Source organism: Astatotilapia calliptera, chromosome 14 (genome assembly GCF_900246225.1).
Source record: "Astatotilapia calliptera chromosome 14, fAstCal1.2, whole genome shotgun sequence".
Taxonomy (NCBI): domain Eukaryota; kingdom Metazoa; phylum Chordata; class Actinopteri; order Cichliformes; family Cichlidae; genus Astatotilapia; species Astatotilapia calliptera.
The window spans coordinates 19,277,897-19,303,653 of record NC_039315.1 but is presented as its reverse complement, the minus strand read 5'-3'; the positions used below and the strand labels follow the sequence as shown (position 1 = coordinate 19,303,653).

The 25,757-nt window shown below is 40.7% G+C and overlaps 1 protein-coding gene across 4 annotated transcripts in view; it reads left to right on the top strand.

Annotated features, from left to right (window-relative positions):
* LOC113035866 (lissencephaly-1 homolog) overlaps positions 1-25,757 on the top strand; it is a 38,523-nt gene that overhangs the window by 703 nt on the left and 12,063 nt on the right. For 3 of the 4 annotated variants that reach the window (XM_026191670.1, XM_026191673.1, XM_026191671.1), the window contains exons 2-5: positions 6,816-7,154; positions 20,385-20,469; positions 24,307-24,381; positions 24,643-24,849. In XM_026191670.1, coding sequence (XP_026047455.1) covers positions 7,123-7,154; positions 20,385-20,469; positions 24,307-24,381; positions 24,643-24,849 — 399 coding nt within the window. In that variant the 5' untranslated portion in view covers positions 6,816-7,122. Of the gene's footprint in view, positions 1-389; positions 662-6,815; positions 7,155-20,384; positions 20,470-24,306; positions 24,382-24,642; positions 24,850-25,757 lie in introns of those variants that run through there. The other variant, XM_026191672.1, reaches the window with a different exon arrangement.

Sequence of the window (25,757 nt, the reverse complement as noted above, 5' to 3'; positions counted from 1 at the left end):
CCTTAAGTTAGTAATAAGTAATTAGCGTAGTTAGAAGTGCAGTAACTGTGCCTGTCAACCTAGTCTCTTAACCCCTGCAGCATGCTTGAATGCATTTCCAAGTAGAGGGTTATCCTTGGAAATGTTAGGCCTGTGTCTCGTTTAAACACCTGACCGCCCGCACCGTGTGGTTCTGTTGTCGTTAACCGGCGGTGCAGCCCCGGCGTTAGCATTTGGAAGCGGTTGTGAGTGACGTTCAGGCGTCGTGTGGTTTATTGTGCAGATATTATTGTGTTTCGACTTCAGTCAGCCCAGTTGCTCCCGTGACCTGTCACCGGGTGCGTTTCTCCCCTCTCTGGTCGCTGTCACACTGCTTGATGGATGCTCGGCTGAGGCAGCTCACATCATTGCTGTCACACTCGTGGGCTGCTTCACGCCGTGTGTTGTTGGCACGGTGTTTGAAAATCAGGGTGGAGCACGCAGGAGGAGGCGACGTGTTTGCATGTGTGCCTCGCTGTTTTCTGTGTCTCGTTGTATGAATTCAGAGTCTAGTGAAAACGGGGATGAATGCTAGTCTTTGCTCTGGCAGTCTCATGGGGGAGAGTACGTTGTCGCTACTTAGCGCGAACCTTGTTTTCAGATCGGATAAACCATTAATTTGAGCTAGGATCAGCCACGCCTGGTAAGTGTCCTGTCCTGATCCTGTGGGATGTTGATATTTATTTTAGAAAACGGCATTCAACACGTCTTACACTCCATGCAGGTGTTTGCGATTGTGTTGTAGGTTGTGACAGACTTAAGAGGACTCTCAATTGCAGCCATTTTGAGGAGCAATGCAGTTTTTGACAGTAGCGGTTGTTGGGACCTGTCACTTGTAATACTATTATGATATGCACACACTTATGTTAAACACTGATGCCAAATGCTGCAAATTGCTTTGGTCTTGTTGTGGGTCAAAGTTGGCCTGCTATTTGCTTGATCCGTTTCTAAATCTGCACAGTCCACACGAAGTTTAGTAATAATTTATGCAGTTTTCTTTCAATGTCAGAAAATGTAGCTATACAGACTGTCCATGATGTCAAAATAGTTCAAAGTTCAACTTTTAGTTTAAGAACAGCAGCTTTGTATTTGTATAAAATATACTGTGTGCTGAGCTGATTTTTACTTGACAATGCTTTTTCTATTTTCTTTTCTCGTCTGTGCTGAGTTTTTATCAGCAGTTGATTTGAATAAGTACATCTCTGTAGCCAGGCCCCATTCAGTACTGTCAGCACTGGAAACACAGCAGCACCAATTGCGTTTCACTGCAATGGGAAGCTTTAGAAATTACTTTTAGTCCATCAGCAAAACTGCAAAGAGTCACTGATGTTATGGGGTTGTCATCTAATAGTTGTGGAAAATGTGAAGATTTTTGTGAGAAAGGAGCAAATTGTGCCCCCCCCCCCCTTTTTTTTTTTCTTTCTTCTTTTTCTGTCAGCAGAGAGTATTGAGACAGAGAGAGAGGCTGTTTGCCTTTGCTATAGTGGATGGCTTACAGTAGCATAGAGGTTCACCTCCCAGACAGCTTGCCCACTGCTAAGCTGACTGGTTATTAACCAATCTGCCAACAACAACTGCCAGCCATCCTACAAATGACTGTTTTCACACGTTGCCAGATATTCTGCTATACTTTACAGAAAGTATTTATGTTGTAGTGAGACTGTAAATAAGTTGTAGAGGCTGATGCTTTGATAGCAATCCACCATTTGTGTGATAGCCACCATAGTTGCTTGCAGAATTAACCTCTGCTCTATATTTATAGTCTTAATAATTTCAGCCAGTAGCTTGTTGGTGTGAGGTGAATTGCCTGGAGGGATTCATACATGGTTTATAACAAACCTCTTTGCTGTTGTATAAATGTAGCAGGCTAACCTGCCTCAATGGTGTTGCTCTCGCCTGCATGTCAAGCGTCTTATTGGCGTAACATTGATCTGTTGTCCTTTACAGCTTCCTCTCTGTTCAGTGTCTATCCCATTCTGTGGGTGTGGATGCTGGGGTGTGTGTGTGCTCTTCCAGAAGATAAAACAGCTGTTTGAGAGCAAGGAGTAGGTTTTTTTTCTGTCTTGTGCACTACTTAAATATTTTTGTAGTCACGCATTTGAAGCCATCTGTAGAGATCATGCTTCTCCTAATGAAATCTCCTCTATTAATCTCAGGAGAACTCTGCTATCTTACTACCCATGTAATTTAATAGGTTTAAGTGACTGCTACCAACCCAGTTAACTAAGACAAGCACCTCGTGGGTTGTAGCGGCTGCATGTTGGGAGCCGAGCCAGATGTTCCCCCAGTTGCAATATCAGTTAGTGGTAAAGGTCTTTAGATGGTCTCTGCCTGAGTGATTTATCAAGAACAGCCATTCACAGAAACTTAGCATTTGAGTGTTATTAGAGTGGAGAGGATATCTCCATTGTGTGTCATCAAGCTTGAGATTTCTTTAGTTATCTGATTTTGAAAAGCCTCTATTTAGTCTTGTCAGGAAGCAGTCATCTCCACAGCGTATTTCCTAATTTTATCACTTTGTATGTTAAATTAGCCAAAGTGTGTCGACATCTAAATTACTGCCTGTGTGATAAGCCTCTAATATGTGCACATTAGCCGTTAAATATATTATGTTTATTGCTCTGTTGAAACCCAAGTCTTGAAAACATCATATTATATCTGCTTCAGTAGCTAAATGTGTCAGCGTGTAAGTGTTCAGGTCATATGACAGCGTCGTTTTTGATTCTCTTTGCATGGTTATGAGATCTAAAATCACAGACCTGTTCAAAAGACTCCTATGCATAGGTGTACCTCCTCTTCAGTAAAGTAGTTTAGCCTGGTAGCCATTCCCCTTCTGTAATTCAGTGACTTTTGTCCCCCAGGTGTTGACCTGGATTTTTTTATGTTTGGTCTGTGCTCTTGTATGATCAAGCTTTGCCAGCCTTCTCCAGCCAAACTTGACTGTTTCTGCTGTATTTTAACACTTCATTATTTCACATGATTCATAATAGTTCTTTTTGTTGTTATGTAAAAAATGCAGTCTGTGATGTTGTTCCCAGGGCATGTGAGGTGGAGTCTAAGAGTAAATGAAGGTGCTCCACATTCCAGCTGTTTGAGATGTTTGCCTTTTAAAAAAAAAAAGAAAAAAAATGCTGTGGTATTTTTGTTTCTCTCTTTTGTTTCTCTCTTTTTTTTTTTTTTTTTAAAGAATACATTTAAGGGGGCGGGGGGATGATGACGGCGACATAACGTCACAACCAGAGAGCTGTGAATCCAATGTAGCAGTGGGTTCGCGACTGTCAGCTTTGTCAGCATTGCTGCAATATTTTGTGACAAGTTACTAGAACACTATTTCACATGTGACTTTAGACTGTGGTATTTTTGTTTCTCTTCTCTGCATGCCATAGCAGCTTATTCCTTTGTTCAGACACCATGGGATGGGTAGTCAAAAATTTTTGTGCATACCTCGTCTTGTAATATTTGGCTGGCGGCATAAGGTTAAGTCATAGTGTTATGGTGACGTGTCAGGACTAGATATCTAATTAGTTTGGGGATTTGTCGTCGTCTACGTTGTTTTCTTTGAGTCTTTTTCTTTTCTTTTTTTTGTTGACATTTTTCCTCAGGTATTTTTAAACAATTGTTGCACATTTTAATTGTTTGGATTCAAATTATCAGTCAGGTGGCCCACTTTTTTTTTTTTTTTTTTTTTAAAGTGTGTAGAGACCAGCCTTGGGTTAGCTGCTTAAATGCAGCTTGTGCGCAAATGTTTGTCTGAGATAGATTTGTAGTCAAGACCGCCTAAACCAAGACCAAGACAATACCAAGACCAGAGGGTATCGAGACCAAGACAGGCCGAGTCAAGACAAAATCGAGACGAGACCAAGACCGAGACAAAAAAGTCTTTAAACTGTAGCCAGATGCTGCTTCGTTTACGGGTGTCAGGCATATTTAAGTGTTTTTGCGATGCACTCGCACAGCCCTCCTCACCGCTGTCTACTGTCACTCAATAACTGAGAGGACAGACGCGCGCTCCACTTGACTATCACGTCTCTCACCCTCTCTGTTTTTCACATAATGATATTATCCTATATCCTCGCATGTGATTGGCCGCAATATGGAGGGATTGGAGCATAGCTGAGCCACTGTGTGAGAGCTGAGCAGCGAAAGGAAATTAAGTGAGGAGCCGGCTTTCGCTCAATGGGAGTTGACTCTTCTGATTCACTACAAATCACTCTCTAAGCACGGCTCTTAGAGCTGATGCTTTTGCGCATGACACATTATCGAACGTTACGTTGTATATCATGGATACTGTTGACTCCAAATCTCCCGACCACTATGTCGATCTGAGACAGCAAGACCGAGACAGCAAGACAAGACTGAGGGATCCAAGACCAAAGTCTTTCGAGACCAAGACCACGTAAAAGTCTCTAGACATCCAACTCTAGTCTGAGAGGTCTCAGAGGTAACAGCCAAGAGGCAAACTCTGGAGCTAAAAAATGAAGCAGAAGCAAAAGTGCAATAAACTGCAGTGCTTCTAATGGCCACTTGAAGCTGCCTCCAGAAGAGAGTTAAGCACACGCATGTTAAAACACCCAACTTAACAGCTTTAAAAAGCATTTTTGCAGCCTGGTTCAAAAATGAGTTTGTCCTCTGTTGACAGTTTACCCTTGATAACTCTGAGTGGGGTAATTTTTTACTGTAACTCCTCTACCAAGGTAGTTATTTAGGAGACTTTTGGAGCATTTTAATGGATTATCTGAGTAACTTTATGGTCTGAGGTGTGATGCAGACTGTTCTGGAAGTGCATTTTACTTATGGTGAGTGAATTTTAGTATTTTGTTTTAGTCCATTATTTTAGTACCAATTTGTGTGTCTGAGCTAATGAATGTAGCTGGCTAGAATAACTGGAGGGCCCCCAATATTTTATTTATTTATTTTTATTAATGAGTAAAAACCCTGATTGGGAAGAATTCATTTCATTTGACTGCTGTTGTTGCATTCTTAACCACAAAAGATGCAGAGTATGTACAGTACACAGTGTTCATTTAGTATGTATGAATTGGTCTCCTAACATCAGATAATCTGTTGGGACTCGTAAGCAAATTGAACACATCTCCCAGTCAGCATCATTAATGTAAAGGGCTCTGTCGTTGTACAGTTCCTGGTCCTGCACAAAGACAAGACAATCACTGGGAGGAAGACGCATTACCATTATTGACTGCCTTTGAGCAGATTTATAGATGCACCCCTGGCTGCGGCTCATACCCCTCCCTTTCCATCGAGGCACAACATTTTGTGCTGAGCCAATTAGCCTGATTGTGCTATTGTGCAAACATTTTTGCTCGATGCTGAAGCCGCAAATGAGTTTTTCAGAGAAGGGAGTCCTACACATTAATGGATACACACAGCGATGAGACCTGCCAGCAATGCAGAGAGACGTATCAATATGTGGCAGATGACCTGATTTTCACACACAATGGCAGTTGTGAAGGTTGATGCATTTGGTGCCTTTTTTGTGTGGTAGTTATTTTTTTTATATGGAGGGAGTGAGGGAGACATTTTTAGCTTCAGTGCCTGCTCGTTAGAATATTTTTGCTGCGCTCTGATAGTGTTTTTGGGCAGCAGCCAGCACGCCGTAAGGCACACACAGTCAGGGGTAAGTAGACATTTGGACTGCTGTCAGGTGGTGACATCAAGGTCCAGAGGTTAGCTGCTGGTCACGTTAGGCTGTGTACTGTTAATCAGTTTCTCTACAACATGAATAAATGAACAAGCAAGCAATACAAAGTAGTACTTTAACAGGTTGGTCAGTCCTTCATCTGACCAACCAGAATTATTTAGCTTTTCTCCTTTTTTCTGCAAACAGAAACACAGTGCATAGGAGGACTCTTTTCCTTGTGGGAATGCAGCTCCTGCATCTAAAATCAGCAATGTGATTTTTTTTTTTTTTTTTTTTTCTCTTCATTGTAGCTTCCTGGGGTGTTTCTATTCCTCATCACTTCTGTAGCCAAATAACGGTTTCTTTTACTGCCTGTTTCCCAAGCAGCAAATCTCATGTCTACTTTACATTGTTTCCTGTGTCTGGAAGTCTGCCTTGCTGTAATTTTGTCAGCTTTTTGCAGGTGTTGAAGTAATTTGGATTAGTTTGTACCTTTTGTTTAGTGCTCTGGCAGAGATTTACTGAGGCTAGTCCCAGTAGATTAAGAGGCTTACTCTGTTGGGTACCTGGTTTGTTAAAGTGCTTTTTCAAGACAATGATGCAGTATAGAAATAGTCTTCATCGTGACATTCTTAACATTTCATTGACATTTATTATTCCTGAAATAAATACTCTAACCCTGACAATAAATTTATTTTCCCACTACCACTGATGGATATTTTTTTTTTTTAAAGCATGCCATCAGCCAAGTCAGCTCCTGAGGTGATATCATAACGAGATGATGGGGACAGGAGAGTTTGAGCACAGCCGTTACTCATACTCTCTCTGCCATGTCCTGTTTTTCTTTTCTGTTGGTAACCTGGGAGGAGAATGTGGGTCAGCTCTTGTATGTCAACGGAGAGGCATTCGCTTCAAGAGCAGACAAGAGTTGTGCCATGACGGATTGTGCAGAGAGATAACAGAAGTGGATGAAAATATTTAAAAGTAAACAAATAAAAAAATCGAATGAATGAGCAGTTTATACAATGATTTTTTTGCTTTATTGTTCAGTTTTTTCCATCATCGCTGACAGTGTCTTTGCTAAACTGGTGCAGAACACTCTACATGTTATCTGTCATGCATACCTAATGCTGACTTTCTCTTTTTCTCTCCCCTGCAGATGCAGCATACACTCAGCTGGTGACTGGTCTGCAGGCTCTCCATTTCTTCTCCCCGGAGTCAGCCAGCTTTCGGGGGGCAGATTCCTGCGACCCTCTTCTCTTAATCTGAGTCTCAGTCTGGGCAAAACTAACCTGTCATTGGAGTACACCACCTGACCTAATCTGTGTTGCTTGGATCAGCACAGCTCATCTCCTGACCGAGGAGAGCGCAGCGGCTGCACAGGAATCACCTTCTTCTTTTTTTTCTTTTTTCTTTTTTTTTTTTAAATAAATAAAATCCGGCTCCGCCCACACTGCCCCGTCACGATGGTGCTGTCACAACGTCAGAGAGATGAACTGTAAGTTTCCAGAACAGCTTTCAGATTTGAAACTTACGGATTTCCGCGCTATGGTTTGTTTGTTGCCATTATGTGATCAGACGCGTTTCATACTCATGTGGCTCTTACTACAGAGCAGGATGTGGTGCTTAGGATTTTCAGGGCAGGTTACCATTTCCATTGGTAACTTGCGCTGCAGACCTAACAAGCTCATGCAGAATCCAGATAAGAAAAAGATATCCTGGGTATGCTGAAATTGCTTTGTAGTCTGCGCTCTTGAACAGCTGCCCAGTACGACCACAACCTGCTCATATTTCGGTGCAGTGATTGCATTTAGCAAAGGGGTTATGGCAGCTCTTTATTCTGATACCTAATCACATGAGTGCAAGTTATAATGCCAAATACCCCGACAAATGGTGTTGGTGTGAGCTGGCTACATTTGAGCTTCATTCGTTCACCTGTCCCAAAGCAAAAGACACTGATATTTTTAAAATGGTTAAAAAAAAAAAAAATCCTGAGACAAATGTCCTTTGTTGTGGTTGTAGACTGTTTACTTCCAGGGAAGGATGTGTATTGACTACAGGATTCAGTTTAAATGGTTAAATTTAGTAAATGTTTCTCCCCTCGGTAACCTGTCAAGATTAATCAATAAATGGTTAAAGGTTTCTAAGCTCCCCTGAGGCCTGAAGCACAAATTTATTGATCGACCACCTCTGCTGCCTACCCCTGCCCGATGTGACCTTAGAAAAGCTTAGACTGCCACCTTTGGCCCACAGTACATACACGGAGATCCAAAGAGTTTGTATATTTGCGTTCTGCTCGCTGTGAGAAGTGATTCCACAGAGAAATCATGCACCCAACATAGCGTCATTGGCAGCGATGTGGCACACAGACAAAGACATGTCTGCTCATGTGCTGAGTAGAATATAGGGAGATGGGAAGAGTGAGAGGAGCTGCAGTCTGGGCTTGGTAATTAGCACCTCAGGCAGGGATAAAATGTTAAGGCATCTCAGTGTGAGATGGAAGGTCATGAGCAGGCGTTGAGATCATCTTCCTGAGCTTTAGTTGTGGAAAAAATATCCATATCTGTGCAAGTCAGGAGTGTCTAACTTGCTTTATTGCGCCAAGTGATAGAACCCATTGTAAAATAATATATGATAGAATAGGGCTGTGCGACATGACCAAAATCTCATATCCCGATACAAGACGTCTATTGTCCCGATAACGATATAAATCACAAAAATGTAACCTGACCTGTACCTGGAGTCGAGTGTTTTAACAGATGCATGAAACTATACATTTTTAGACATAAGTTGTAACGGCCACCATTTTCTTTGAGTATTTATTACACAGCGTGCTGCGGGGAAAAGCCTGTTCTAACGTTTGAGTCTAAGGTTTATTTTTTAGCACCTGACGGCTCTTTTTTGCTTCTCATCCGTAAATACTCTGCATACTCTTTCATGTGATTCAGTTTATTTTGAAAAGTCAACAGGATCTTGAGCTTTATTGTGAAAGGTTTATGTGGAAAAATAAACAAACGGGTGGTTTTACGATGGTTTTACCGTGGTTGTTGCTAACGACAACGCATAAAAACAGGCACTTGCCTATCCGTAGTGTGGTTATATTAAATATAAGAGAAAGAGAGAACTTTAAGAAATTAATATAGCCACCACAGTGACCATCAAAACGATGAAAAAATATTGCCGTAAACAGTTTATTTTGCGACACCACGAAACAAAAGATAGCGTAAAATGAAACGATAGACGTTTTTATATCGTCATCCGATATATATCGTTAGATCAAACAGCCCTATGATAGAACACCATCCACTCAATATTTTTCTCTTAAAGAGTAAATGGGCACATTCTGAAAATTTCCCCTCAGCCATAACCAAGATTTTATAAAAATCATAAATTGTAGGGCCTACCAGAAACACTAGGCCAAACTGGACCCTTTGGCAGGCTAGTTCTAGCTTCCAAGTTACATCTTTGGTGATGGAATTACTATGTTAGAGCCACAGATTTTCCTTTGTCTTTCAATGAGGTGAAGACCTTGTTGATGGCCTGGTTTGTTTTGGGTGTTTGTTTGTTTTGTTTATGTTTGGTTTTTTTTGTTTTTTGTTTCTTCTTTTCTAACCGCCATCTTGCACTGTCATTGAAAAAATGCCTCACTGCATGTGACAAGGCTCTCAGCATTCCTCAGTCTTTCTCTGTGATTAGTGCTGTGGGAGGGGTCCGTTGGTATGGAGAGCTCCATTGGAATGCTAATCTTTCGTGCTATTTGCTATTCAAATTAAGCTGGCAGGACCCCCCCCAACCAAAACAAAACAAAAATCCCTCTTTCTTTTTTTTTCCCCTTTCTCTCTGTTGCACAAGTTTCTACCCCCAGTGGTATACAGGAAACCGTTGAGGGACCCCCTGAGTCTCATTCAAGCATCAACGAATCACATTTGTTAGTGATGTTGCTTGGCTCAGATAGTGCTCTCATGCAGTGCCCTTAAGATGTCATTTCCCAGCTGACTTTCTCATTTTGCGAAGCCTGCTTGGAAACCAAATGGCCTGTTTTGAATCCAAACAAGGCGGTAATGGGAACAGTGACCAGCTGATTGTCTGCTCTTCACACTAATTTTTCATTGGGCCCCCTCCTTTCTTTGCCACAGCCCTGTTTAGCATTAGGCACCAACCCAATAAATTTAGTTCCCATAGCATTCAAGCATCTTCTTCCCTCTTTTTCACGGTTGAACTGTTAAAAGTAACCAATCGACTGGGGGGCAGTAAAAGCGCAGCTTTACAGTCTGTTTTCTTGAAGAAATATTTTTGCACATTATTCCTCTTTTTTTTTTTTAAGAGGAATAATCTTTGTCAGCACCATAGTCAGATGCCGTGATTGCGCAGCATCTTCACAACTTATTTTCTTTGTCTTTTCTTTTTTTTTTTTCCTTTTTTTTTTTTTTTTTTTGCTGCCACTGAAAAGCCCGTTTGTGTTCCTTTCCAGGGTCAGGAGACTTATCCCCAGCAGCGTGTAGCAAAAATAGATACAGAACACAAACTATCTGCTCCCCTGAAAGACCTCGGAGGCACTTATGTGCAAATGGGCCTTTGCTTTTGAACTCTTTTCTTTATTAAAAAAAAAAAAAAACAACTCCATGTCTTGGGCAACAAGATGGTGCATGTGATTTTATTTTTTGTTCTTTTTCCACCATGCCCTTGTCTATAAATGTGGTGACATAACAGATGAAATTCAAAGATATGGAGATAACTGCCACAGGCAGTCAGAACTGTGGTATAAAGAGTTCACCGTGGCTCAGTTTGATCATTAACAGGACTTAGATCATGTTTACCTGTCAAGATACTAGTCCTCTAAGTCCCAGTGTTCACCCTCATTCAAATAAACTCAGTTATCCAATGACTCCTGCTTGTGTTTTGGCTTCACTTTGAAAAGCTGAACCACGGACAAAAAAAATATATAGTAGTTTGGATATAATGTAAATGTTCAGCAGCAAGTCTGCTGCTTTTCTGTAATAAAGACAAGGAATTATGAAAGCACATTGCTTTGTTAGATTATGGAAAGCTTTTAAAATGATCCGCTGTTGTAGTGATTTTTAAAAATGGCTCATTTGAGAGTAAAACTTTTTGATAAAACATGGTCTTTATTTTGTAGACTGTGGTAAATGGACTGGTTCTTATACAGCGATTTTTCCATTCTACTTATGCATAGCCAAAAATATTTATCACGATATATATTTTAAAATTTCCGATAACTATATAACTGATGATATAATTGACACAAGACAAAATACTTTACAACTCCACAACTTTATTAGTGCAAAAGAACCCCATCAGTGTATTTTTAACTTAAACAAGCAGCTGTTTTTTTATGTGGGTTAAAGCTATACAAAATTTTAACAGTGGAAATGCAAATTCCTTGCTGACAGTTTAACCAAAAGGCATTTCCAGTGGAAATGGGCCGACATCTCCTGAGCATAACCATGTATAATATCCACAAAACTTAAAAAGTGGTTATACACACACAATACGGTAATATTATGTTGAAGCACAGTACGTATTACTTCGCGAGGCTCCTGACTACAGTAGCTGTAATGCTCCGGCAATCCATCATGCGGTACGGGTTTGTAGCTTAGTCGTACTAAAACATTTTTTGACAGATTTTTGAGCACCGTGTACCACATAAAATCGGTTTGAGGTCAGTAAGCACAACCAGAATTCATACATAAGGTGCACCGGATTATAAGGGGCACTGTCGATTTTTCAGAAAATTAAAGGATTTTAAGTACACCTTATTTTCCAAAAAACACTGTAATAATGACGGCCCGCTAGCATGCACTACCACAAATTGTGCTTTCATGTGTATCTGACGGACAAAAACCAAACCAGTTCAACATCACTGAAGTTGCACCATTTTTACAAACCAATTCTGGTTCATCTGTTTTATTTAACGATCCGCTTTCGCCCTTCTCATTCTCTGCCACCGCCATGCTTTTTCCGCCATGTGCGTATGAAAACAAAGGCACTGCGCATGCACGTTTTACCCATATTCTATTGCGATATTCCCTTTTCTTATCATTGCCTTTTTTCATATAACATGTTTCATTCACCTGTCATTCAAGCACTTTTTTTTCTACATGTAAGCACTTTCTAACATTCACACACATCACGAATGACCACACAGCAGTTAACACATAATGCACCAACACAATCAATGACATCAGCCGGTTATGTAGGTGATGTCATAGGCCTTTCAAAGATTCCCCGCTGAAGATGTGCATGACTAGTCCAGTTGATATTGCTGCCCTTGCTAGTTGTCACCAATGTTTCAGTGTGTTGTCACTTTTTGATTAATCAGTCTGATCTGTATCCTGTTGTTTAATTGTTGAGTAATTTAGTTTCCAGAAACATTCCTGCTTGGCAACTAATTTACTAGGCAGGTAAGGTGATAGGGTTCACGGCAGGTTACCTTTTTACCTTCTGATATCCACCACTGTGCTTGTCATGTCTGGTTTGGTGACAGTCAAAATGCACAGTATGCGTTTCAGATGGAGCCTCGCAAACCAATGGGCAACATCACATGACTACGAATAATTTAGAGGGTGCATATTTAAACATAGCTGTGCAAGCTAAACGAGAGGTTCAGATTGATTGCGTGTCGCTTAAATCAGTTAGCCTTTGCACTTTTTGTCAGTTTTAAGTGTTACTGTACAGATTTGTGGCTTATAAGTCAAAGGTCCTTCCTTTTTCATTAATTGAACTTATTGCATTCGTTCTCCCCAAGTTGGGTCCAGAGAAGTTGTATTTTGCTAGTAGATAAGTGTTGAGCGTGACAGATATTTATTTATTTATTTATTTATTTATTTATTTATTTATTTTTCTCTTTCTTCCTCTCCCCTCCATGGTGGTGGTAGTAGTGAGCAGGAGGTTCTCCAGCCTCTCTTTTGGTTCTCAGGGAACTGAACACAGTTTGGTGCACGGGTGTGTCAATCAGATTTTTGCGCTGGCATGACAGCACTCCTTGTTTTGTGGACCATCATCTCTTATCAATTAAGCTAGTTAAGACAGTTTCAGTTGGTTGAAACCTCGATCGGTTGCTCATTGGAGTTTCCAGTGGTTTAGTTTACCTAGACTTTTACTGTCGAGAGTCAGCATTAATTTTCTTTATAGTCCCTCCCTGGTTTCCTCATTACTTGTATTTCATTTCAGCCAGACCTTTCTCAGTGCGTTTTCATAATGCATCATATTTATTAGTAGTATAATAATTATTCAAATCCAAGGTACATTCCTAAGTAAGACAGATTTGTGGCTCAAGACCTCTACCACCAGAATTCTCCCATAGATTTAAATGGAGGGCTCTTTAAGTGCCATGTGTGTCTCTGTCACCTATGTTGTGTCTGGCTTTATTCTGTGTTTATCCAAGGATGAATTATGCACAGCCTCACTGGATTAAAGAAAGTTTGACTTTGGCTTCAGCTCAGTCAACAAAACTCCATCGCTGTTTGACAGAAAATGTGTATATGCCACACCCATTATAGAAGAAAAAAAAACCCTGCTTTTGTTTTCTTATTTTAACATAGACACCTGGTTTCCACACCCATGCTGCTTTTGATCTTAAAAGCCATCTGCTTCTACACACCCACAGAAACGCACAAAGGAAAGTCAATGTCTAAAGTCGACATTTACTTAAAATAAATAGATAAATATAGAATGATGTTAGAACCTTCTTCTTTTCTGATTTCCAGTATAGTGGGGTTTTTCTCCTTGGATTTTTCTCATGGCTTAAATGATAATCCCCACAAAAAAAACCATTCCCCTACCTGTTTCACACTCACGCTGACTGCATTGTGATCATCATCCTTCTCAGAGGCTTTGTGATGACAAAGATGGAAATCTGTCAAGGGGTATTTCTGCCTTTGGGGGCTTTTCTCTGGGGTTTCCCTGACTTTCAGAGGCCTTACCATTTTAGGTTTGGGGAGGATGGATTATTATTTTAAAGAAATTGTAAGTACTAATAGTAGTAGTTGTGTTGAATCATGTTTTTTCAGCTACTGTCTTCATTGTAGTTATGAAACAAAGCTCAAAGCCCTTATTGGCTTTTTTGGGGTTTTTCACTTGCGTTTGATCCCTTGACGTATATACGTTGTGCTGTTGCCCCACAGTCACACCCAGCAGAGCAGTGTTCCCAACACTGGTCCTTTCTTTGAAATGGTTACCCCTGTCTGTGTGTTGAAGGAAAAAGTAGACCTTTACAGAACAGAATGAGGTATAGCCAAACAGTCTTTAATATAGTGTTCAAGTTAGTGTGAATCGAATATAAGTATTAAAGGCAACATGGAAAGTGATAAACTAAATCACTTTTGGGAGCACATTTCATGCATGTGCATACATCTTCATGTGCAAGTTGTTTATCTTTGCATCTGCATGTCGGTGTTACTGGTATTTGCTCACTGCAGACTTGGAGAGGGGGGAGTTTACCCGATTGGAGTGTTTTCTCTTCTTTGTTTGACCTTTTTATCCTCTTTAAAGTTGAAGCCATTAATATGTTGTATATAGGCTCTATATTTATATATGTGCTTGTTGTTTTTATGTTGATAGATAGATGTCTTATTGTGTTTACTTGGTTTAAAACAAAAACCCTTAGGTGGTCTGAAAAGCTTTCTATGACAGACAAAGCCCTGCTTCTGGAAAAACAAGGGTGGTGATTGCCTGAAGGTGCCAACCAAAGCCCAGAGCTCTTCTTTATCAGTCAAGTAAGAGGAATAGAGCGATTTTCATAGAGCTAGATTTAGCTGGGAAGTTATGCAATCTTGTTATTTATTTATTTAGTTAAAGTTCTCACTGAGAAGTTATCACCTCATTTAATATTAAAGGCAAATTTAGACCACTGCTGCAATTCTGTTTCATGTTGCTAATTGTCCGCAGCCTTATTGTTTAATATAAACACTAATCATAAAAAACAGGGCAGTGCTGTGTGGTGATGCAACCAATGTCTTTGCTGTTTGCACAGTGATCATCATCAGACAAACCAACCACTGACACAGCCTCTTTCACCTTTAGTAGCAGTCAGAATGCCAGAAAAAGTCCAGTTGAGATGCAGCGTTAGTTGAGATGCACATAGCAAAGAGCTGTGCTGTCTTTTGAAGAACATAACATTGCAATATGAAATCCAGGGTAAAGTGAATTTTGAATATGCTAAGATATTTTTCAGAGTGTAGACCTGAGCTGTGGTCTGTTAAATATTTATCAGGAGTCTTGAAATGCAAACTGGCCCGTAGACAGAAATGGAAATATTCCTTTGTGAGGGTTTTTTGTGGTTATACAGCAGGGGGGCAACATCCTGTTCAACCAGCTGTAGCTAATGGAGCTGCTGTGTAGTGTGTGGTGCATTGTAGGTTAAATGTATTCTAATCTGTGCCTTAACAAGAGGGTGTTTGTTGGCTGATTAATTTCTATGCTCTGCTGTAATCACTGGGCATGTCAATAAATTAAATGATAGCCACACATTTATATATGACGTGCTTTATGGAGTGTTGCGTTCAGTTTTTCATACTAAACTAGTTAATAATCTAAAGAACATTAGTCTGATCTGAAAAATCAGGAGCCAGAATTAACAACAGAACTTTGCTAAGCTACAAACCCGCACCGCTTGATGGATTGTCGGAGCATTACGGCTATCGTAGGCGGAGCCTTGCGGAGTAATACGTACTGTGCTTCAACATAATATTACCGTATTGTGTGTAAAACCTCTTTTTAAGTTTTGTGGATATTATACATGGTTATGCTCAGGAGATGTCGGCCCATTTCCACTGGAAATGCCTTTTGGTTAAACTGTCAGCAAGGAATTTGCATTTCCACTGTTAAATTTGTGTATAGCTTTAATGCACATAAAAAAAACAGCTGCTTGTTTAAGTGAAAATACACTGATGGTTTTTTTTTTTGGGGGGGTTTTTTTTGCACTAATAAAGTTGTGGAGTTGTAAAGTATTTTGTCTCGCGTCAATTATATCATCAGTTATATCATTATTGCAAATTTTAAAATATATATTGTGATAAATATTTTTGGCCATATTGCCCTGCCCTACTTTACAGTCATATTGCTTTCTCCTTTTCCTGCACATTCACATCATGTGTAGCGCTAATGGGTATAATAAAAGCTTCCCAACCAGCATTGCACTTTACCAACAACCTTGATATAATGTCTCAAGTGAAGCTAAACAAGTGAGGAGACTTTAGTCACGTTGTGTAATTTGACTACTGTTTGCAGTCAAGTGAAAAGCTAGCAAACAAAGAAAAGTTGTTTGTCTAGAGGAGCTGGAAAATACCCCCAAACTGCTCTTTCTTTCCTGTTGGTTTGTTATTGTTTTGGCTGTCCTGCTAACGTCCAGCGTACTGCATGGCGAAGTTAATGTTGGGCTCATAGACCAGCATTTTTCATTTAAAACCTGAGCGACAATCTTTCTGTGCAGTATTATTTAGTTAGTATGCTGACAGCGGTGTTATAAATCTTTAATAAAAATATTAAATGAGAGCAATAAATATTGGGTAATTGAACAATCTGCTTTATTTGTTTGATTTAGTTTAGCTTCAGGGGAGGCTGTGTTCGTGCTTCTCATTTCTAAAAGGAAGCAAAAGTGGAGTAGGAACTGCGAGGAAGTGATGTCACTGGCAGACGAGCTGGATGCCTGACTCCCTCTCTTCTCAGAAGGATGAGGTCATGCATCTCTTCCTCCTCTCATCCCTGTTTTTCTTCTCTGCATCACAGGCTTTTCTTCTGGGACCATCAAGCGTTTGTAGCGCCTAAGAAAGCGTAGAGGTCTGATGAAGCATGCTAGTATTATAACCCACGTGAGGCTTGCGTAGGCTTTTGCTTAATGACACTAGATTGCTAACACTTGTAAGCAGATGCTGGTGTGAGAGTTTCTGAATAGTTTGAGTGATTAATCTCGTATTTCATCCCCTGATGTCATCACGGAGATCTCACTGAAGCAGGGACTTCCAGTGCAGGCTTTCAGGCCATCTATTGTTCTTGTTCCTCACTTCTCTCTGGCCTGGCTGGCCACGTTACTCGCCCTGCCCTCTTTCTCACTGTCTCCTTATCGAGTCATCTAGCTGTGGGCTGCTTGTAACCATGGAAACTCTGTTCTCCTTCTGTTGATATTTGTACACCTCCCCATTTTTATTTCTCTCTCCCCCATTCTCTTTTCATCACAGTCATGAGGATTATAGATGGTTAAAGACTCGTTTTGTTTTGTTTCTTTTTTTTTTTTTTTTTTTTTTAATTTGGCACATCCAGTGTGAAGTGGCAGCCGTCAGCTCTGCATCCCCTATGTCAATGACTGATTTGAGCAGTGTGGCTCTCTGTTGACCACTTCTGATTGTGTGGGTGTGTGTGTGTGTGTGTGTGTGTGTGTGTGTGTGGGTGTGTGTGTGTCATCCCTCCCTTTGTTCATTCGTCTGGCTGTGTAGCTGTTTGTTCTTAGTTATTTGTCATTCTTTTTTTTCTTTTTTTTTCCGAGATATCCTGCTCCAATATTGATCATGATCATTTAACACAATAAATTAATATTTTAAATATTGTGTGTTTGTAAAACTTTAAAGAATAATCTGAAACTGAAGTGTTTGTTAACAGCTAAATTGATTTCACTAGTCTTGCTGACGAAAGTCTGTATTTCCATTATTTTCGTCTTAAGATCAACTAATGTAGCTGCACCCTTTTGGAAAGTGTGATGCTTTGCTATAAATGCAGGAGACCTAATTCCTTTAGACCCACTCACTCCACTCTACAAAGGTCTGAATGAGAGCACCATTGCTAAAGACAAAAGTCTTTTCATAATTGCCAGAGATTTGTGTGGAACGTCAAATGCACAGTCCTGCTCCACCAGATGGTTTACATATAAATAAGTGACCTTCTGCACCTTCTTGTGGTGCGATAGAGATCATGGATACATCAATCACCATATCAAAGGCATCCTCTGTGCCTCAGCTCCTTTTCCTCCTCACCTGCTTATATACTCAAGACTTTGTGCTTCCCCCCCTCCCTTTGGTTGTCTTCTAGGCTTTGAACAGGCTGTCAGAGGAGTAGATAACCTCCTGCTAACCTTGAGCCTTAATAAGGTCTGGGCCTGTTGTCACAAGGATTCTGGTGGGCAGAGAGAAGCGGGTTTCTGTGCTCAACCCTGACCGAGAGGGTGCAGGGGGCACAGGCTGGGCTGACAGATTGTACCCCCCCACACCCCCGTCACATTGGCACCTCAAAGCAGCGCCTGCCTGACAGCTTGTCTGGCATCTCCTGGCATAAATGGTGTCCAAGGGAGCAGGAGGACCCAGAAAATATTGTATATAAGTTTAAAGAAATTTGCATTTCTTTTTAAGGCGGTTCAGTTTTATATTGGTCTTTGTTTGGTTTGGTAGGTAGGTGATATAAGACTGAAGGTGGAGCTGGAAAAGGTTTAAGAAAACACAAATCCAAATTGACCCTGAAGAAAGGTCTCTCTCTTCTCCCCCCCCCCCCCCCCCCCCCCCCCAAATCTTAGAAAGCACATTTAGTGATTTCAGTGTTTGAAAGGTGCTAAATAAATAAACTTGCCTTGCCACTTGCCTGATCATGAGCTTTGCGCTTTTTTTTGTTGCTCATTGAGTTTAGGTGGGCAATTCAGTTAATATAAATATAACATATGCTATTAATGAAAAAATACTTGAAAAAATTGTAGCAATAGAAGCTGATCAGTTCTTCTAATTTATGCTTGCAAAGTCAAACATTGTAAATGGACAGGCTTATTGAACACAGTATAATGGAAATTTGTGTCTTTAGAATTTGAGGTCTAGCAGTGATGGTTTCTAGATGCATTCATAGATGTGGTGGGACACATTGCTGTTCTATCCTGAGATCATCGGGGGTTTCTGGTCTCCCCTTGCTAAGGTGACCCAGCCAGGATTAATCAGGCCCAGACTTGTTTCCCAGCAGCATTGACCCACCATTGGACCTTTTGATTCAAATTCACCTGGGGGCCCTTTGTACAGATTTGATGGCCTTCACCTTTGCAGCACCTCTGATGCCAAAAAAGGTCTAGGTCTTACAAAGGGAGCAGGCAGCTAAACATCAGCATCCCACTTCTATGGGCTCACAGTACATTCTCCAGCCGCTCCTCCGGCACTGATTTGTCAGTTCTCAGTACTTCAGCCATATGCATTCGTTTGCTTTTTCCATGCAATATTCTTGGGAAACTGTGAGGCTAAATAGAAGGACCTGCTTGGAAGAAGCTTGTGTGTGTAAAACACCTGGCCTCAAGAAGGTTGGTGTCACATGGTCTGGGAACTTCAGCTGCTTGCTCAAAAATGTCCGCAGTTCCCAGTTTAATGCTGAAGAGAGCAGGCTTGCTGATGGTTTAGAGTTTGGCTGAGGCTTCTTCACCTCCACCAGGTGAAGAACATTCATGTAGTCATGCACTCATCAACCAAGTACAAGTGCACACACAAACCAAACATGAGTATGTGGGAAACTTCGGTGAATGGGTCAGACAAGCAGTGACTATTTATTCAGTAGTGAATCAAATGTCTGTACAGCACCTCAATAGTAAAACACAATGAAACACCTGCATGGCAGTGTCCACATTGTAAGTGGAGCTGTACTGGATAATAAATGAAGGTCTGATTAAAACATTATCAAATTGCTTTGTCGCAGTTAAACTGGTAGTTGCCACAAGAACATTAAATTATGCTCAGGCTCAAATTATAATTGAAATTGCAAAATCACCAAGTGGAAGAATTTAAATATATAATCCACTTTTGTTGTGCACCCTCCTGAGAGTCTAATTAGGTGGAAAATAAAAAGGCGAACTGTTTGATACTGACTTGAACCTCATTAATAACTCTTGGTAAATTGAACTGCTGCTGAGGCTGCAGTCATGAACCAGACGTGCGTGCGTGTGTGCATGTGTACGTTTGCCGTGTGCCCCACAGGGGTCTTTGGGTTTCCCTAGAAGACAAAAACAGGAAGAATGAAGGTAGCTTCCTCTGTCCCTGCTCTGCCTCACTACTCTATTGTCTTTCCTATCTAGCCATCTCTCTTCACATATTTGAAATAGTAGGACTGTTGTGCACTGCTGTCACCATCCTCACACCACCTTTTGTGCCGTCTTGCTCAAAAGATCTGGTGTCTTTGAACATCTGCAGATTTGGTTCTTAAACTCAGGAGATCGACTGTTTTTAAAATAACAACAGCCAGAAGCTCGTAGAGGTCACAGGGGTTATTCCTTCCCACCTCCATGATTTCTCTCTGTTTTCCTTCTCTGTACAAGTAGGTGATGGTGGGATGTACACTGGCTTTCATTTTCCCTATATGTACACGACGGGGGAGTCGTCCATTCCCATTATTTGCCCACAGCAACAAGAGCTCATTATAGAAGCCAGACAGATATGTTCTCAATTTTTGTCAGATGGGTGGAGAGGGGTGGGTGTGCGTGTGTGAGTGTAAGAGTGAGTGAGGAGAGTGTGTATTTTTCTATTGGTAGTGTTAAGTAAGCATTTTTATTATTATATAGTATGATAACAGTCTGGGAGTGTGAAAAGCATATAAAGTGTCTTTGTCTGGCACGTTTCCTGAACCTGATGATTTTTCTGTCTTTGTTTCACCCTGTTGAATGCAGCTTCATTACTTGCATCGTCGTTTCTGGTGGCAGCTTAACTACTATCTTGTCTGCTAATCAGGAACGACTAATTATGGTTCCTCTTTGTCTGTTTTCCAGAAATCGAGCCATAGCCGATTATCTACGTTCCAATGGATATGAAGAAGCATACTCCACCTTCAAGAAGGAGGCGGAATTGGATAATGTGAGTAGATTAAGGACAGACACATACATCCACACAGCCAATCAGACCAATTTAAACAAACAGTAGGTGTTGATTTCCACTTTATTTCCCATCATGAACATTTTTGTCAGTATGTTCAGGAGTGTGACCTGGAGCACCTGCTCCTGGTCAGGATGCTCTGTCTGATTGGTGTGGCTTGTGCTGCAAGCCTTTTTTTATTTAAATTAATATATATTAACATATATACTTTGAAAAAAAAACATTAATAGTTCTCCTTTCTGATGAAATATGAATGTATTAATTCCTTCTGTCACCATTTTATTAGGCACACCTATCACAAATGTTGGGCCCTGAAGTCTTATTTTTATGTTGCTTATATTGAGTGTTTTGGACACTGATGGAATGTGGAGAGTTAGTGGTGCCGCACTTACACTTACATTTTTTTTCTTTTGTGTCAGCCCCTAAAAACAACATCTGGGTCATGTTCTTTTCCTCGATGTGCCTTTCCTCTTCTTGCTTAGTGTGAATTTTCTGGTGTAGCTATAGCATTAGGAGCAATGCATAAAACAAACCAGACATAAAGTTCAGTTTATGTTGACATTGTTTTAGACAGGTGTGAATTGTAATGTTGTTTTATTTATTTATAATGTATGCATTGGGACAAAAATACCAAACATCTAATGTAATTAAGAAATGTGAATCCAGCACTCACAGTGGAAGAGGTGGGACTTCACTGCTTGGCTGGATTTAGGGGTGCGTGTTGAAAAGGTCAAGCATCTTCAGTCTGGGGTGTTCAGTAACTTAAAATTAGCAACATGAACCACAAGAAAAGTATGACTTTGAGTAATTGTCATTTTATTGTAGGTTAAATCAATAAACACCAGTCAGTCACCTGTGTTAGTTGTCATTTAAAACTCATTCATCTTTTTTTCCACATAATACGGAGTGTAGTAAGGAGCCTAAAATAAAATATGTGCCCTTTAGAGCTTATTGTGTAGTGTTTGCCATGTTATTGCTTATTTGTTTAAAGCTCTCTTCACCTGAGAGCGTTTCTCATCTCACTCTTGCTCTTCTGCCTTGTGGCACCTTTTCTTTTCCATTGCCTTCACATGACACCACACTCCCCTCTCTTCTGTGTCTTCATCTGTCATTCTCCCACTTGATCTCCACGTGACAGGCCTTTGGAAGCAGGGTGAATAATGGATGAATGGCACAGAGGGATTGGTGCAGCCTTTTGGGTATCGGCCACACACACCTTGACAGGACTCGGCTAAACAGATGAAGCATTTAAAAAAAAAACAACATTTTATTGTTTTTTTTAGGACTGTTAAGTATGTTACCTTTTTTCTTTTAATGCGTTTAAAGTGTGGTTGGGTTTTGTTCTTATTGGTGAATTAAGTGTTCCTCGGTGTGGCTCTTTGTGGATGTTTGAGAAGCAGTTTAAAGTTAATGTCATGACAGACTGAGTGCACTGGTAGGAATAATTAATGTAGGTCATGCTCCAGTATTTTCTTGCCTTTTTGAAGGAAAGTATACATACCTGCATGCACAGATAAACATGTGCACGCCTTTTTATTAGCCACTGCCAATTGGCTGGTAGGCAGAAGTGAAGTCTGGCACTCTGTGTGTGTGTGTGTGTGTGTGTGTGTGTGTGTGTTGTCCAGGCAGATGGCAGATTAGATGATTGCAGACTTGTCCAAACTGGGTTCCCCCACTCAGTCCATCTGAGATAGATCTGCTCGATTTCTTCACAGGGCTCCGTACATGTCTTTGTCTCTCTTTCTTGTTAACACCTCCTGTAGCCCTGAGGAATCACCTCTTGCCACTGAAACGTGTTAAATATAGGCTTCGACATCACCTGCAGCTCTCCACACCTCCAGGATGTCTGGAAACAGACACGCCTGAGTAGGGGGCTGTGAAATTGGAGCGCACTGCTAATTTTCTCCCTCACTGACACCCGTGGCTGTCTGTCAGTGTGGGTTTTTGATGCTTTGGTACTTGCGCCCTAAAGGCATGGATGTGCATAGAGTCCTCCAAAACTGTTGCATTGTTTATAGAGCGAGGCAACACAAAGCAACACTTCAGATTTACTTTAGCATATACTTAAATACACTTTAAATAATATTTCAGAAAAAAAGATAAAATGCTCTGCTTGGTTATTATTATGGTTATGCATTTTGATTAGTTTTTTCCCCCTTTAGTTTCTAGAGTAAGTTTGCCTGTTTCAGTTTAGTTTTGTGTGGTTTTTTTTGTTAGTTTGGGGTTTTTCTTATTTTTAGAATGCGGGTGGTGTTTTGTTTTGTTTGGGGGTTTTTTCTCCACGGATATGATACTTGTTTCTAACTTCTTACATTAATAATACAAACACAACACTTCATGTCTCACAGACATCCCAGTCTCTCTAAACGTGCACTAAAGCATGCTGTTTGCTTGTTGTTTGTTTTTGTTTCACTGTTATTTTCATTCATTTTAAGAGTTAAATTTTTAGTTGTATTGCAGTAACTTGAAGCTTTGTCCACACTTATTTTTAGTTCTAAGTTAATCCTTAGTTTATGTCAAATATTACTCGATTTCAGTTTTTATCGCAAAGATTTGTTGATTTTCTTTGACTAGTGTAACTGAAGGTCATGAGAGAGTGATTTTTTAAATTTTTTTATTGTTATTATTTTTTTAAAGGCATTTAATGACCCTATGCATCGTTACTTTGATAAACAGGATGTATTTGCACAGAGCTAACTTTGACACTATGTGTATAAGAGAATACACTCAAAGGGGTGTGTCATGTTTTATTGTTTGATGTTTTCAAACAAAATTATTGCAGAAAATAGTATTTTTAACATTTACTTGATGTAATTTGTAGAAAATTCATAAGGCTATTAGGTAAGCTGTGATAAGTTTGTTTATTGCTGTATGTAATCCTATAAAATGGTAAGGCTTGTGGGTTAATTGGTAGCAGTCTATAAAACGCTGGTAATTAGCATCAAAGAGTGCTGCTGGAACCACGTGCCACCACTTGGCCAACATAATTTATTTTGTTGTGTGTGGTGAATAAATCCCTGGTTGGTCTGCACCTCATCTCTGCCACAAGCCGCCTATTTCAGTCATACCACTGCTGGCCTTTCTAATAAAGATTTTTAAAGACATGCTCTGTGAGACTGTCAACCTCTACATATATGGTATTTAACCTTTGGTGCATATGTAGCGACACTACAGTGTTTTGTTTCCTCCGTTGCCTGTTTGTGCCATGAAGCCAGTTACGTAAAAGGTAGAGTCCAATTCGAGGAATAAGCCTGCAGGTGGAATCAGGCTTCAGTCTGCCACAAGTTAACTTCTACCACTGCTTCCAGGACCGGGTGTGTGGCTGTGAGGCTGTAAGCCTTTCTTGTCTGCAGGAGATTAGCTTGTGTGAGGAGGATTTGGACTTGGGGTGTGTGTGCGCGTGTGTGTGTGCGCGTGTGTGTGTGCGCGCGTGTGTGTGCGCGTGTGTGTGTGCGCGCGTGTGTGTGTGCGCGCGTGTGTGTGTGCGCGTGTGTGTGTGCGCGTGTGTGTGTGTGCGCGCGTGTGTGTGTGTTTGTCATACAGTAGGTTGGCAGTGTCCTGCAGTTGGTTTTGGCCTGTGAAGGGTGTGTAAATAATTCCCCCCCCACACACACACACACACACACACCTTTTTGGGTTTTTTTTGTTGTTGTTTGTTTTGTTTTTTCTTTTTTCTAACTATAGCCAGATCTCACTATGCCCCTACCCACCCTTGACACGCGCACACACACAACATGCTCCTCACCGATTATGCTAAGCCCACGATTTTGACTTTCTTTGCCAGTTTTTCTGATACCCCCCTCACACTTTTCTCCCCAGAATGAAGAACTGGATAAGAAGTACGCTGGCCTTTTGGAAAAAAAATGGACCTCAGTCATCAGATTACAAAAGAAGGTTTGTGAGGTTTTTTTTTTCCCCTCCTCAAAGAAAGCTTGTGGGGATTGTAGTCTTGTGAAAGGTTCGTGATATTGGTGCTCAAGCAGTTGTTAACACTGAAATGAAGTCTGTCAAACAAAGCAATGACACCACTGTTGATGTAAAATACTAACTTAAACACAAACAATAGTCTCGTGAATCCATGTTCCTTCTCCCGTATCTCCTAAATGCACATTTCAATATGCTTCACCAGCTTTTGTCCCTGTGCTCTCTGGCTAGGTGATGGAGCTTGAATCCAAACTAAACGAAGCTAAAGATGAGCTCACTCTGGGTGGGCCCGTTACTCAGAAGCGTGACCCCAAAGAGTGGATCCCACGCCCACCAGAAAAGTATGCGCTGAGTGGCCACCGCAGTCCGGTCACCCGTGTAATTTTCCACCCCGTCTTCAGCGTCATGGTGTCAGCCTCTGAGGACGCAACAATAAAGGTCAGTCCTGCTGGTTTCAAGTCGAAGAGCCAAGAGTTTCCAGATAAAATCTGCAGTAGGTGATTTCACTGACAAATTTGTCTCGGGGCTCAGGTTGCACATAACAGTCTAAATAACTTTTGAAGTTTTTAATGGAGCCCTGCAGGACTGTGCTCTCCCTTTGCACATGATCCAATAACCCTGATCTACTGATGTTTGTTGTTCTGCTCAGCATAGCTGCTGATGGTGGCCCCAGTGAGTCTTATGATGAGTTCAGAACATTTTAAGCTTTCCAGGGATAAAAACACTGACAGTTTTGTCTTCAGTATATTTGTCTCTAAATTCAAGCATCGTACTAATCAAAGTTTAAGAAATGGTCTCAAACTGTGTTAGTGGAGCTGGATTTTTAAGCTCTGTTAATTATTTAGTTTAAAAGGAGAGTAATAAAGACAGTTGTGTTAAGTAGACTGGTATGGGTATCCCAGCAGTGGATGTGCACTTTGTTGAGAAAATGTGCATTTTGTTTAGTGTCACATCTTTTAGAAGAATTTCTACAAATCCAGTTATTCAGTGTTTGATGCCTTCTATTCCCAGCATGCACAGATGGCACAGCTGTCGCTCTGCATGGGTAATATTTGAGTATGCTAATGTTTTAATTCATGATGTTTGGACTAAAACAGGCATTTACGCTTGTGAGAAATGTTCAAATGCAATATTGCATGTATATCATGGCTTCAAAGACCCAAAAAATGACTCCATGAGTGGTTTGTGTGTCTGATTTGGGAGCTTCCTCATATCAGAGGTAAAGATGCATGCAGCATAAATCAGTGTTTAAAAATTGCTTTATAACCTTGTTTTATCGGTCCAGTTTTGCTCTTTCACTTTGTGCTTAATGTAAGCTGTCTTTAAAGTGTAGAGGATGGGTTCAA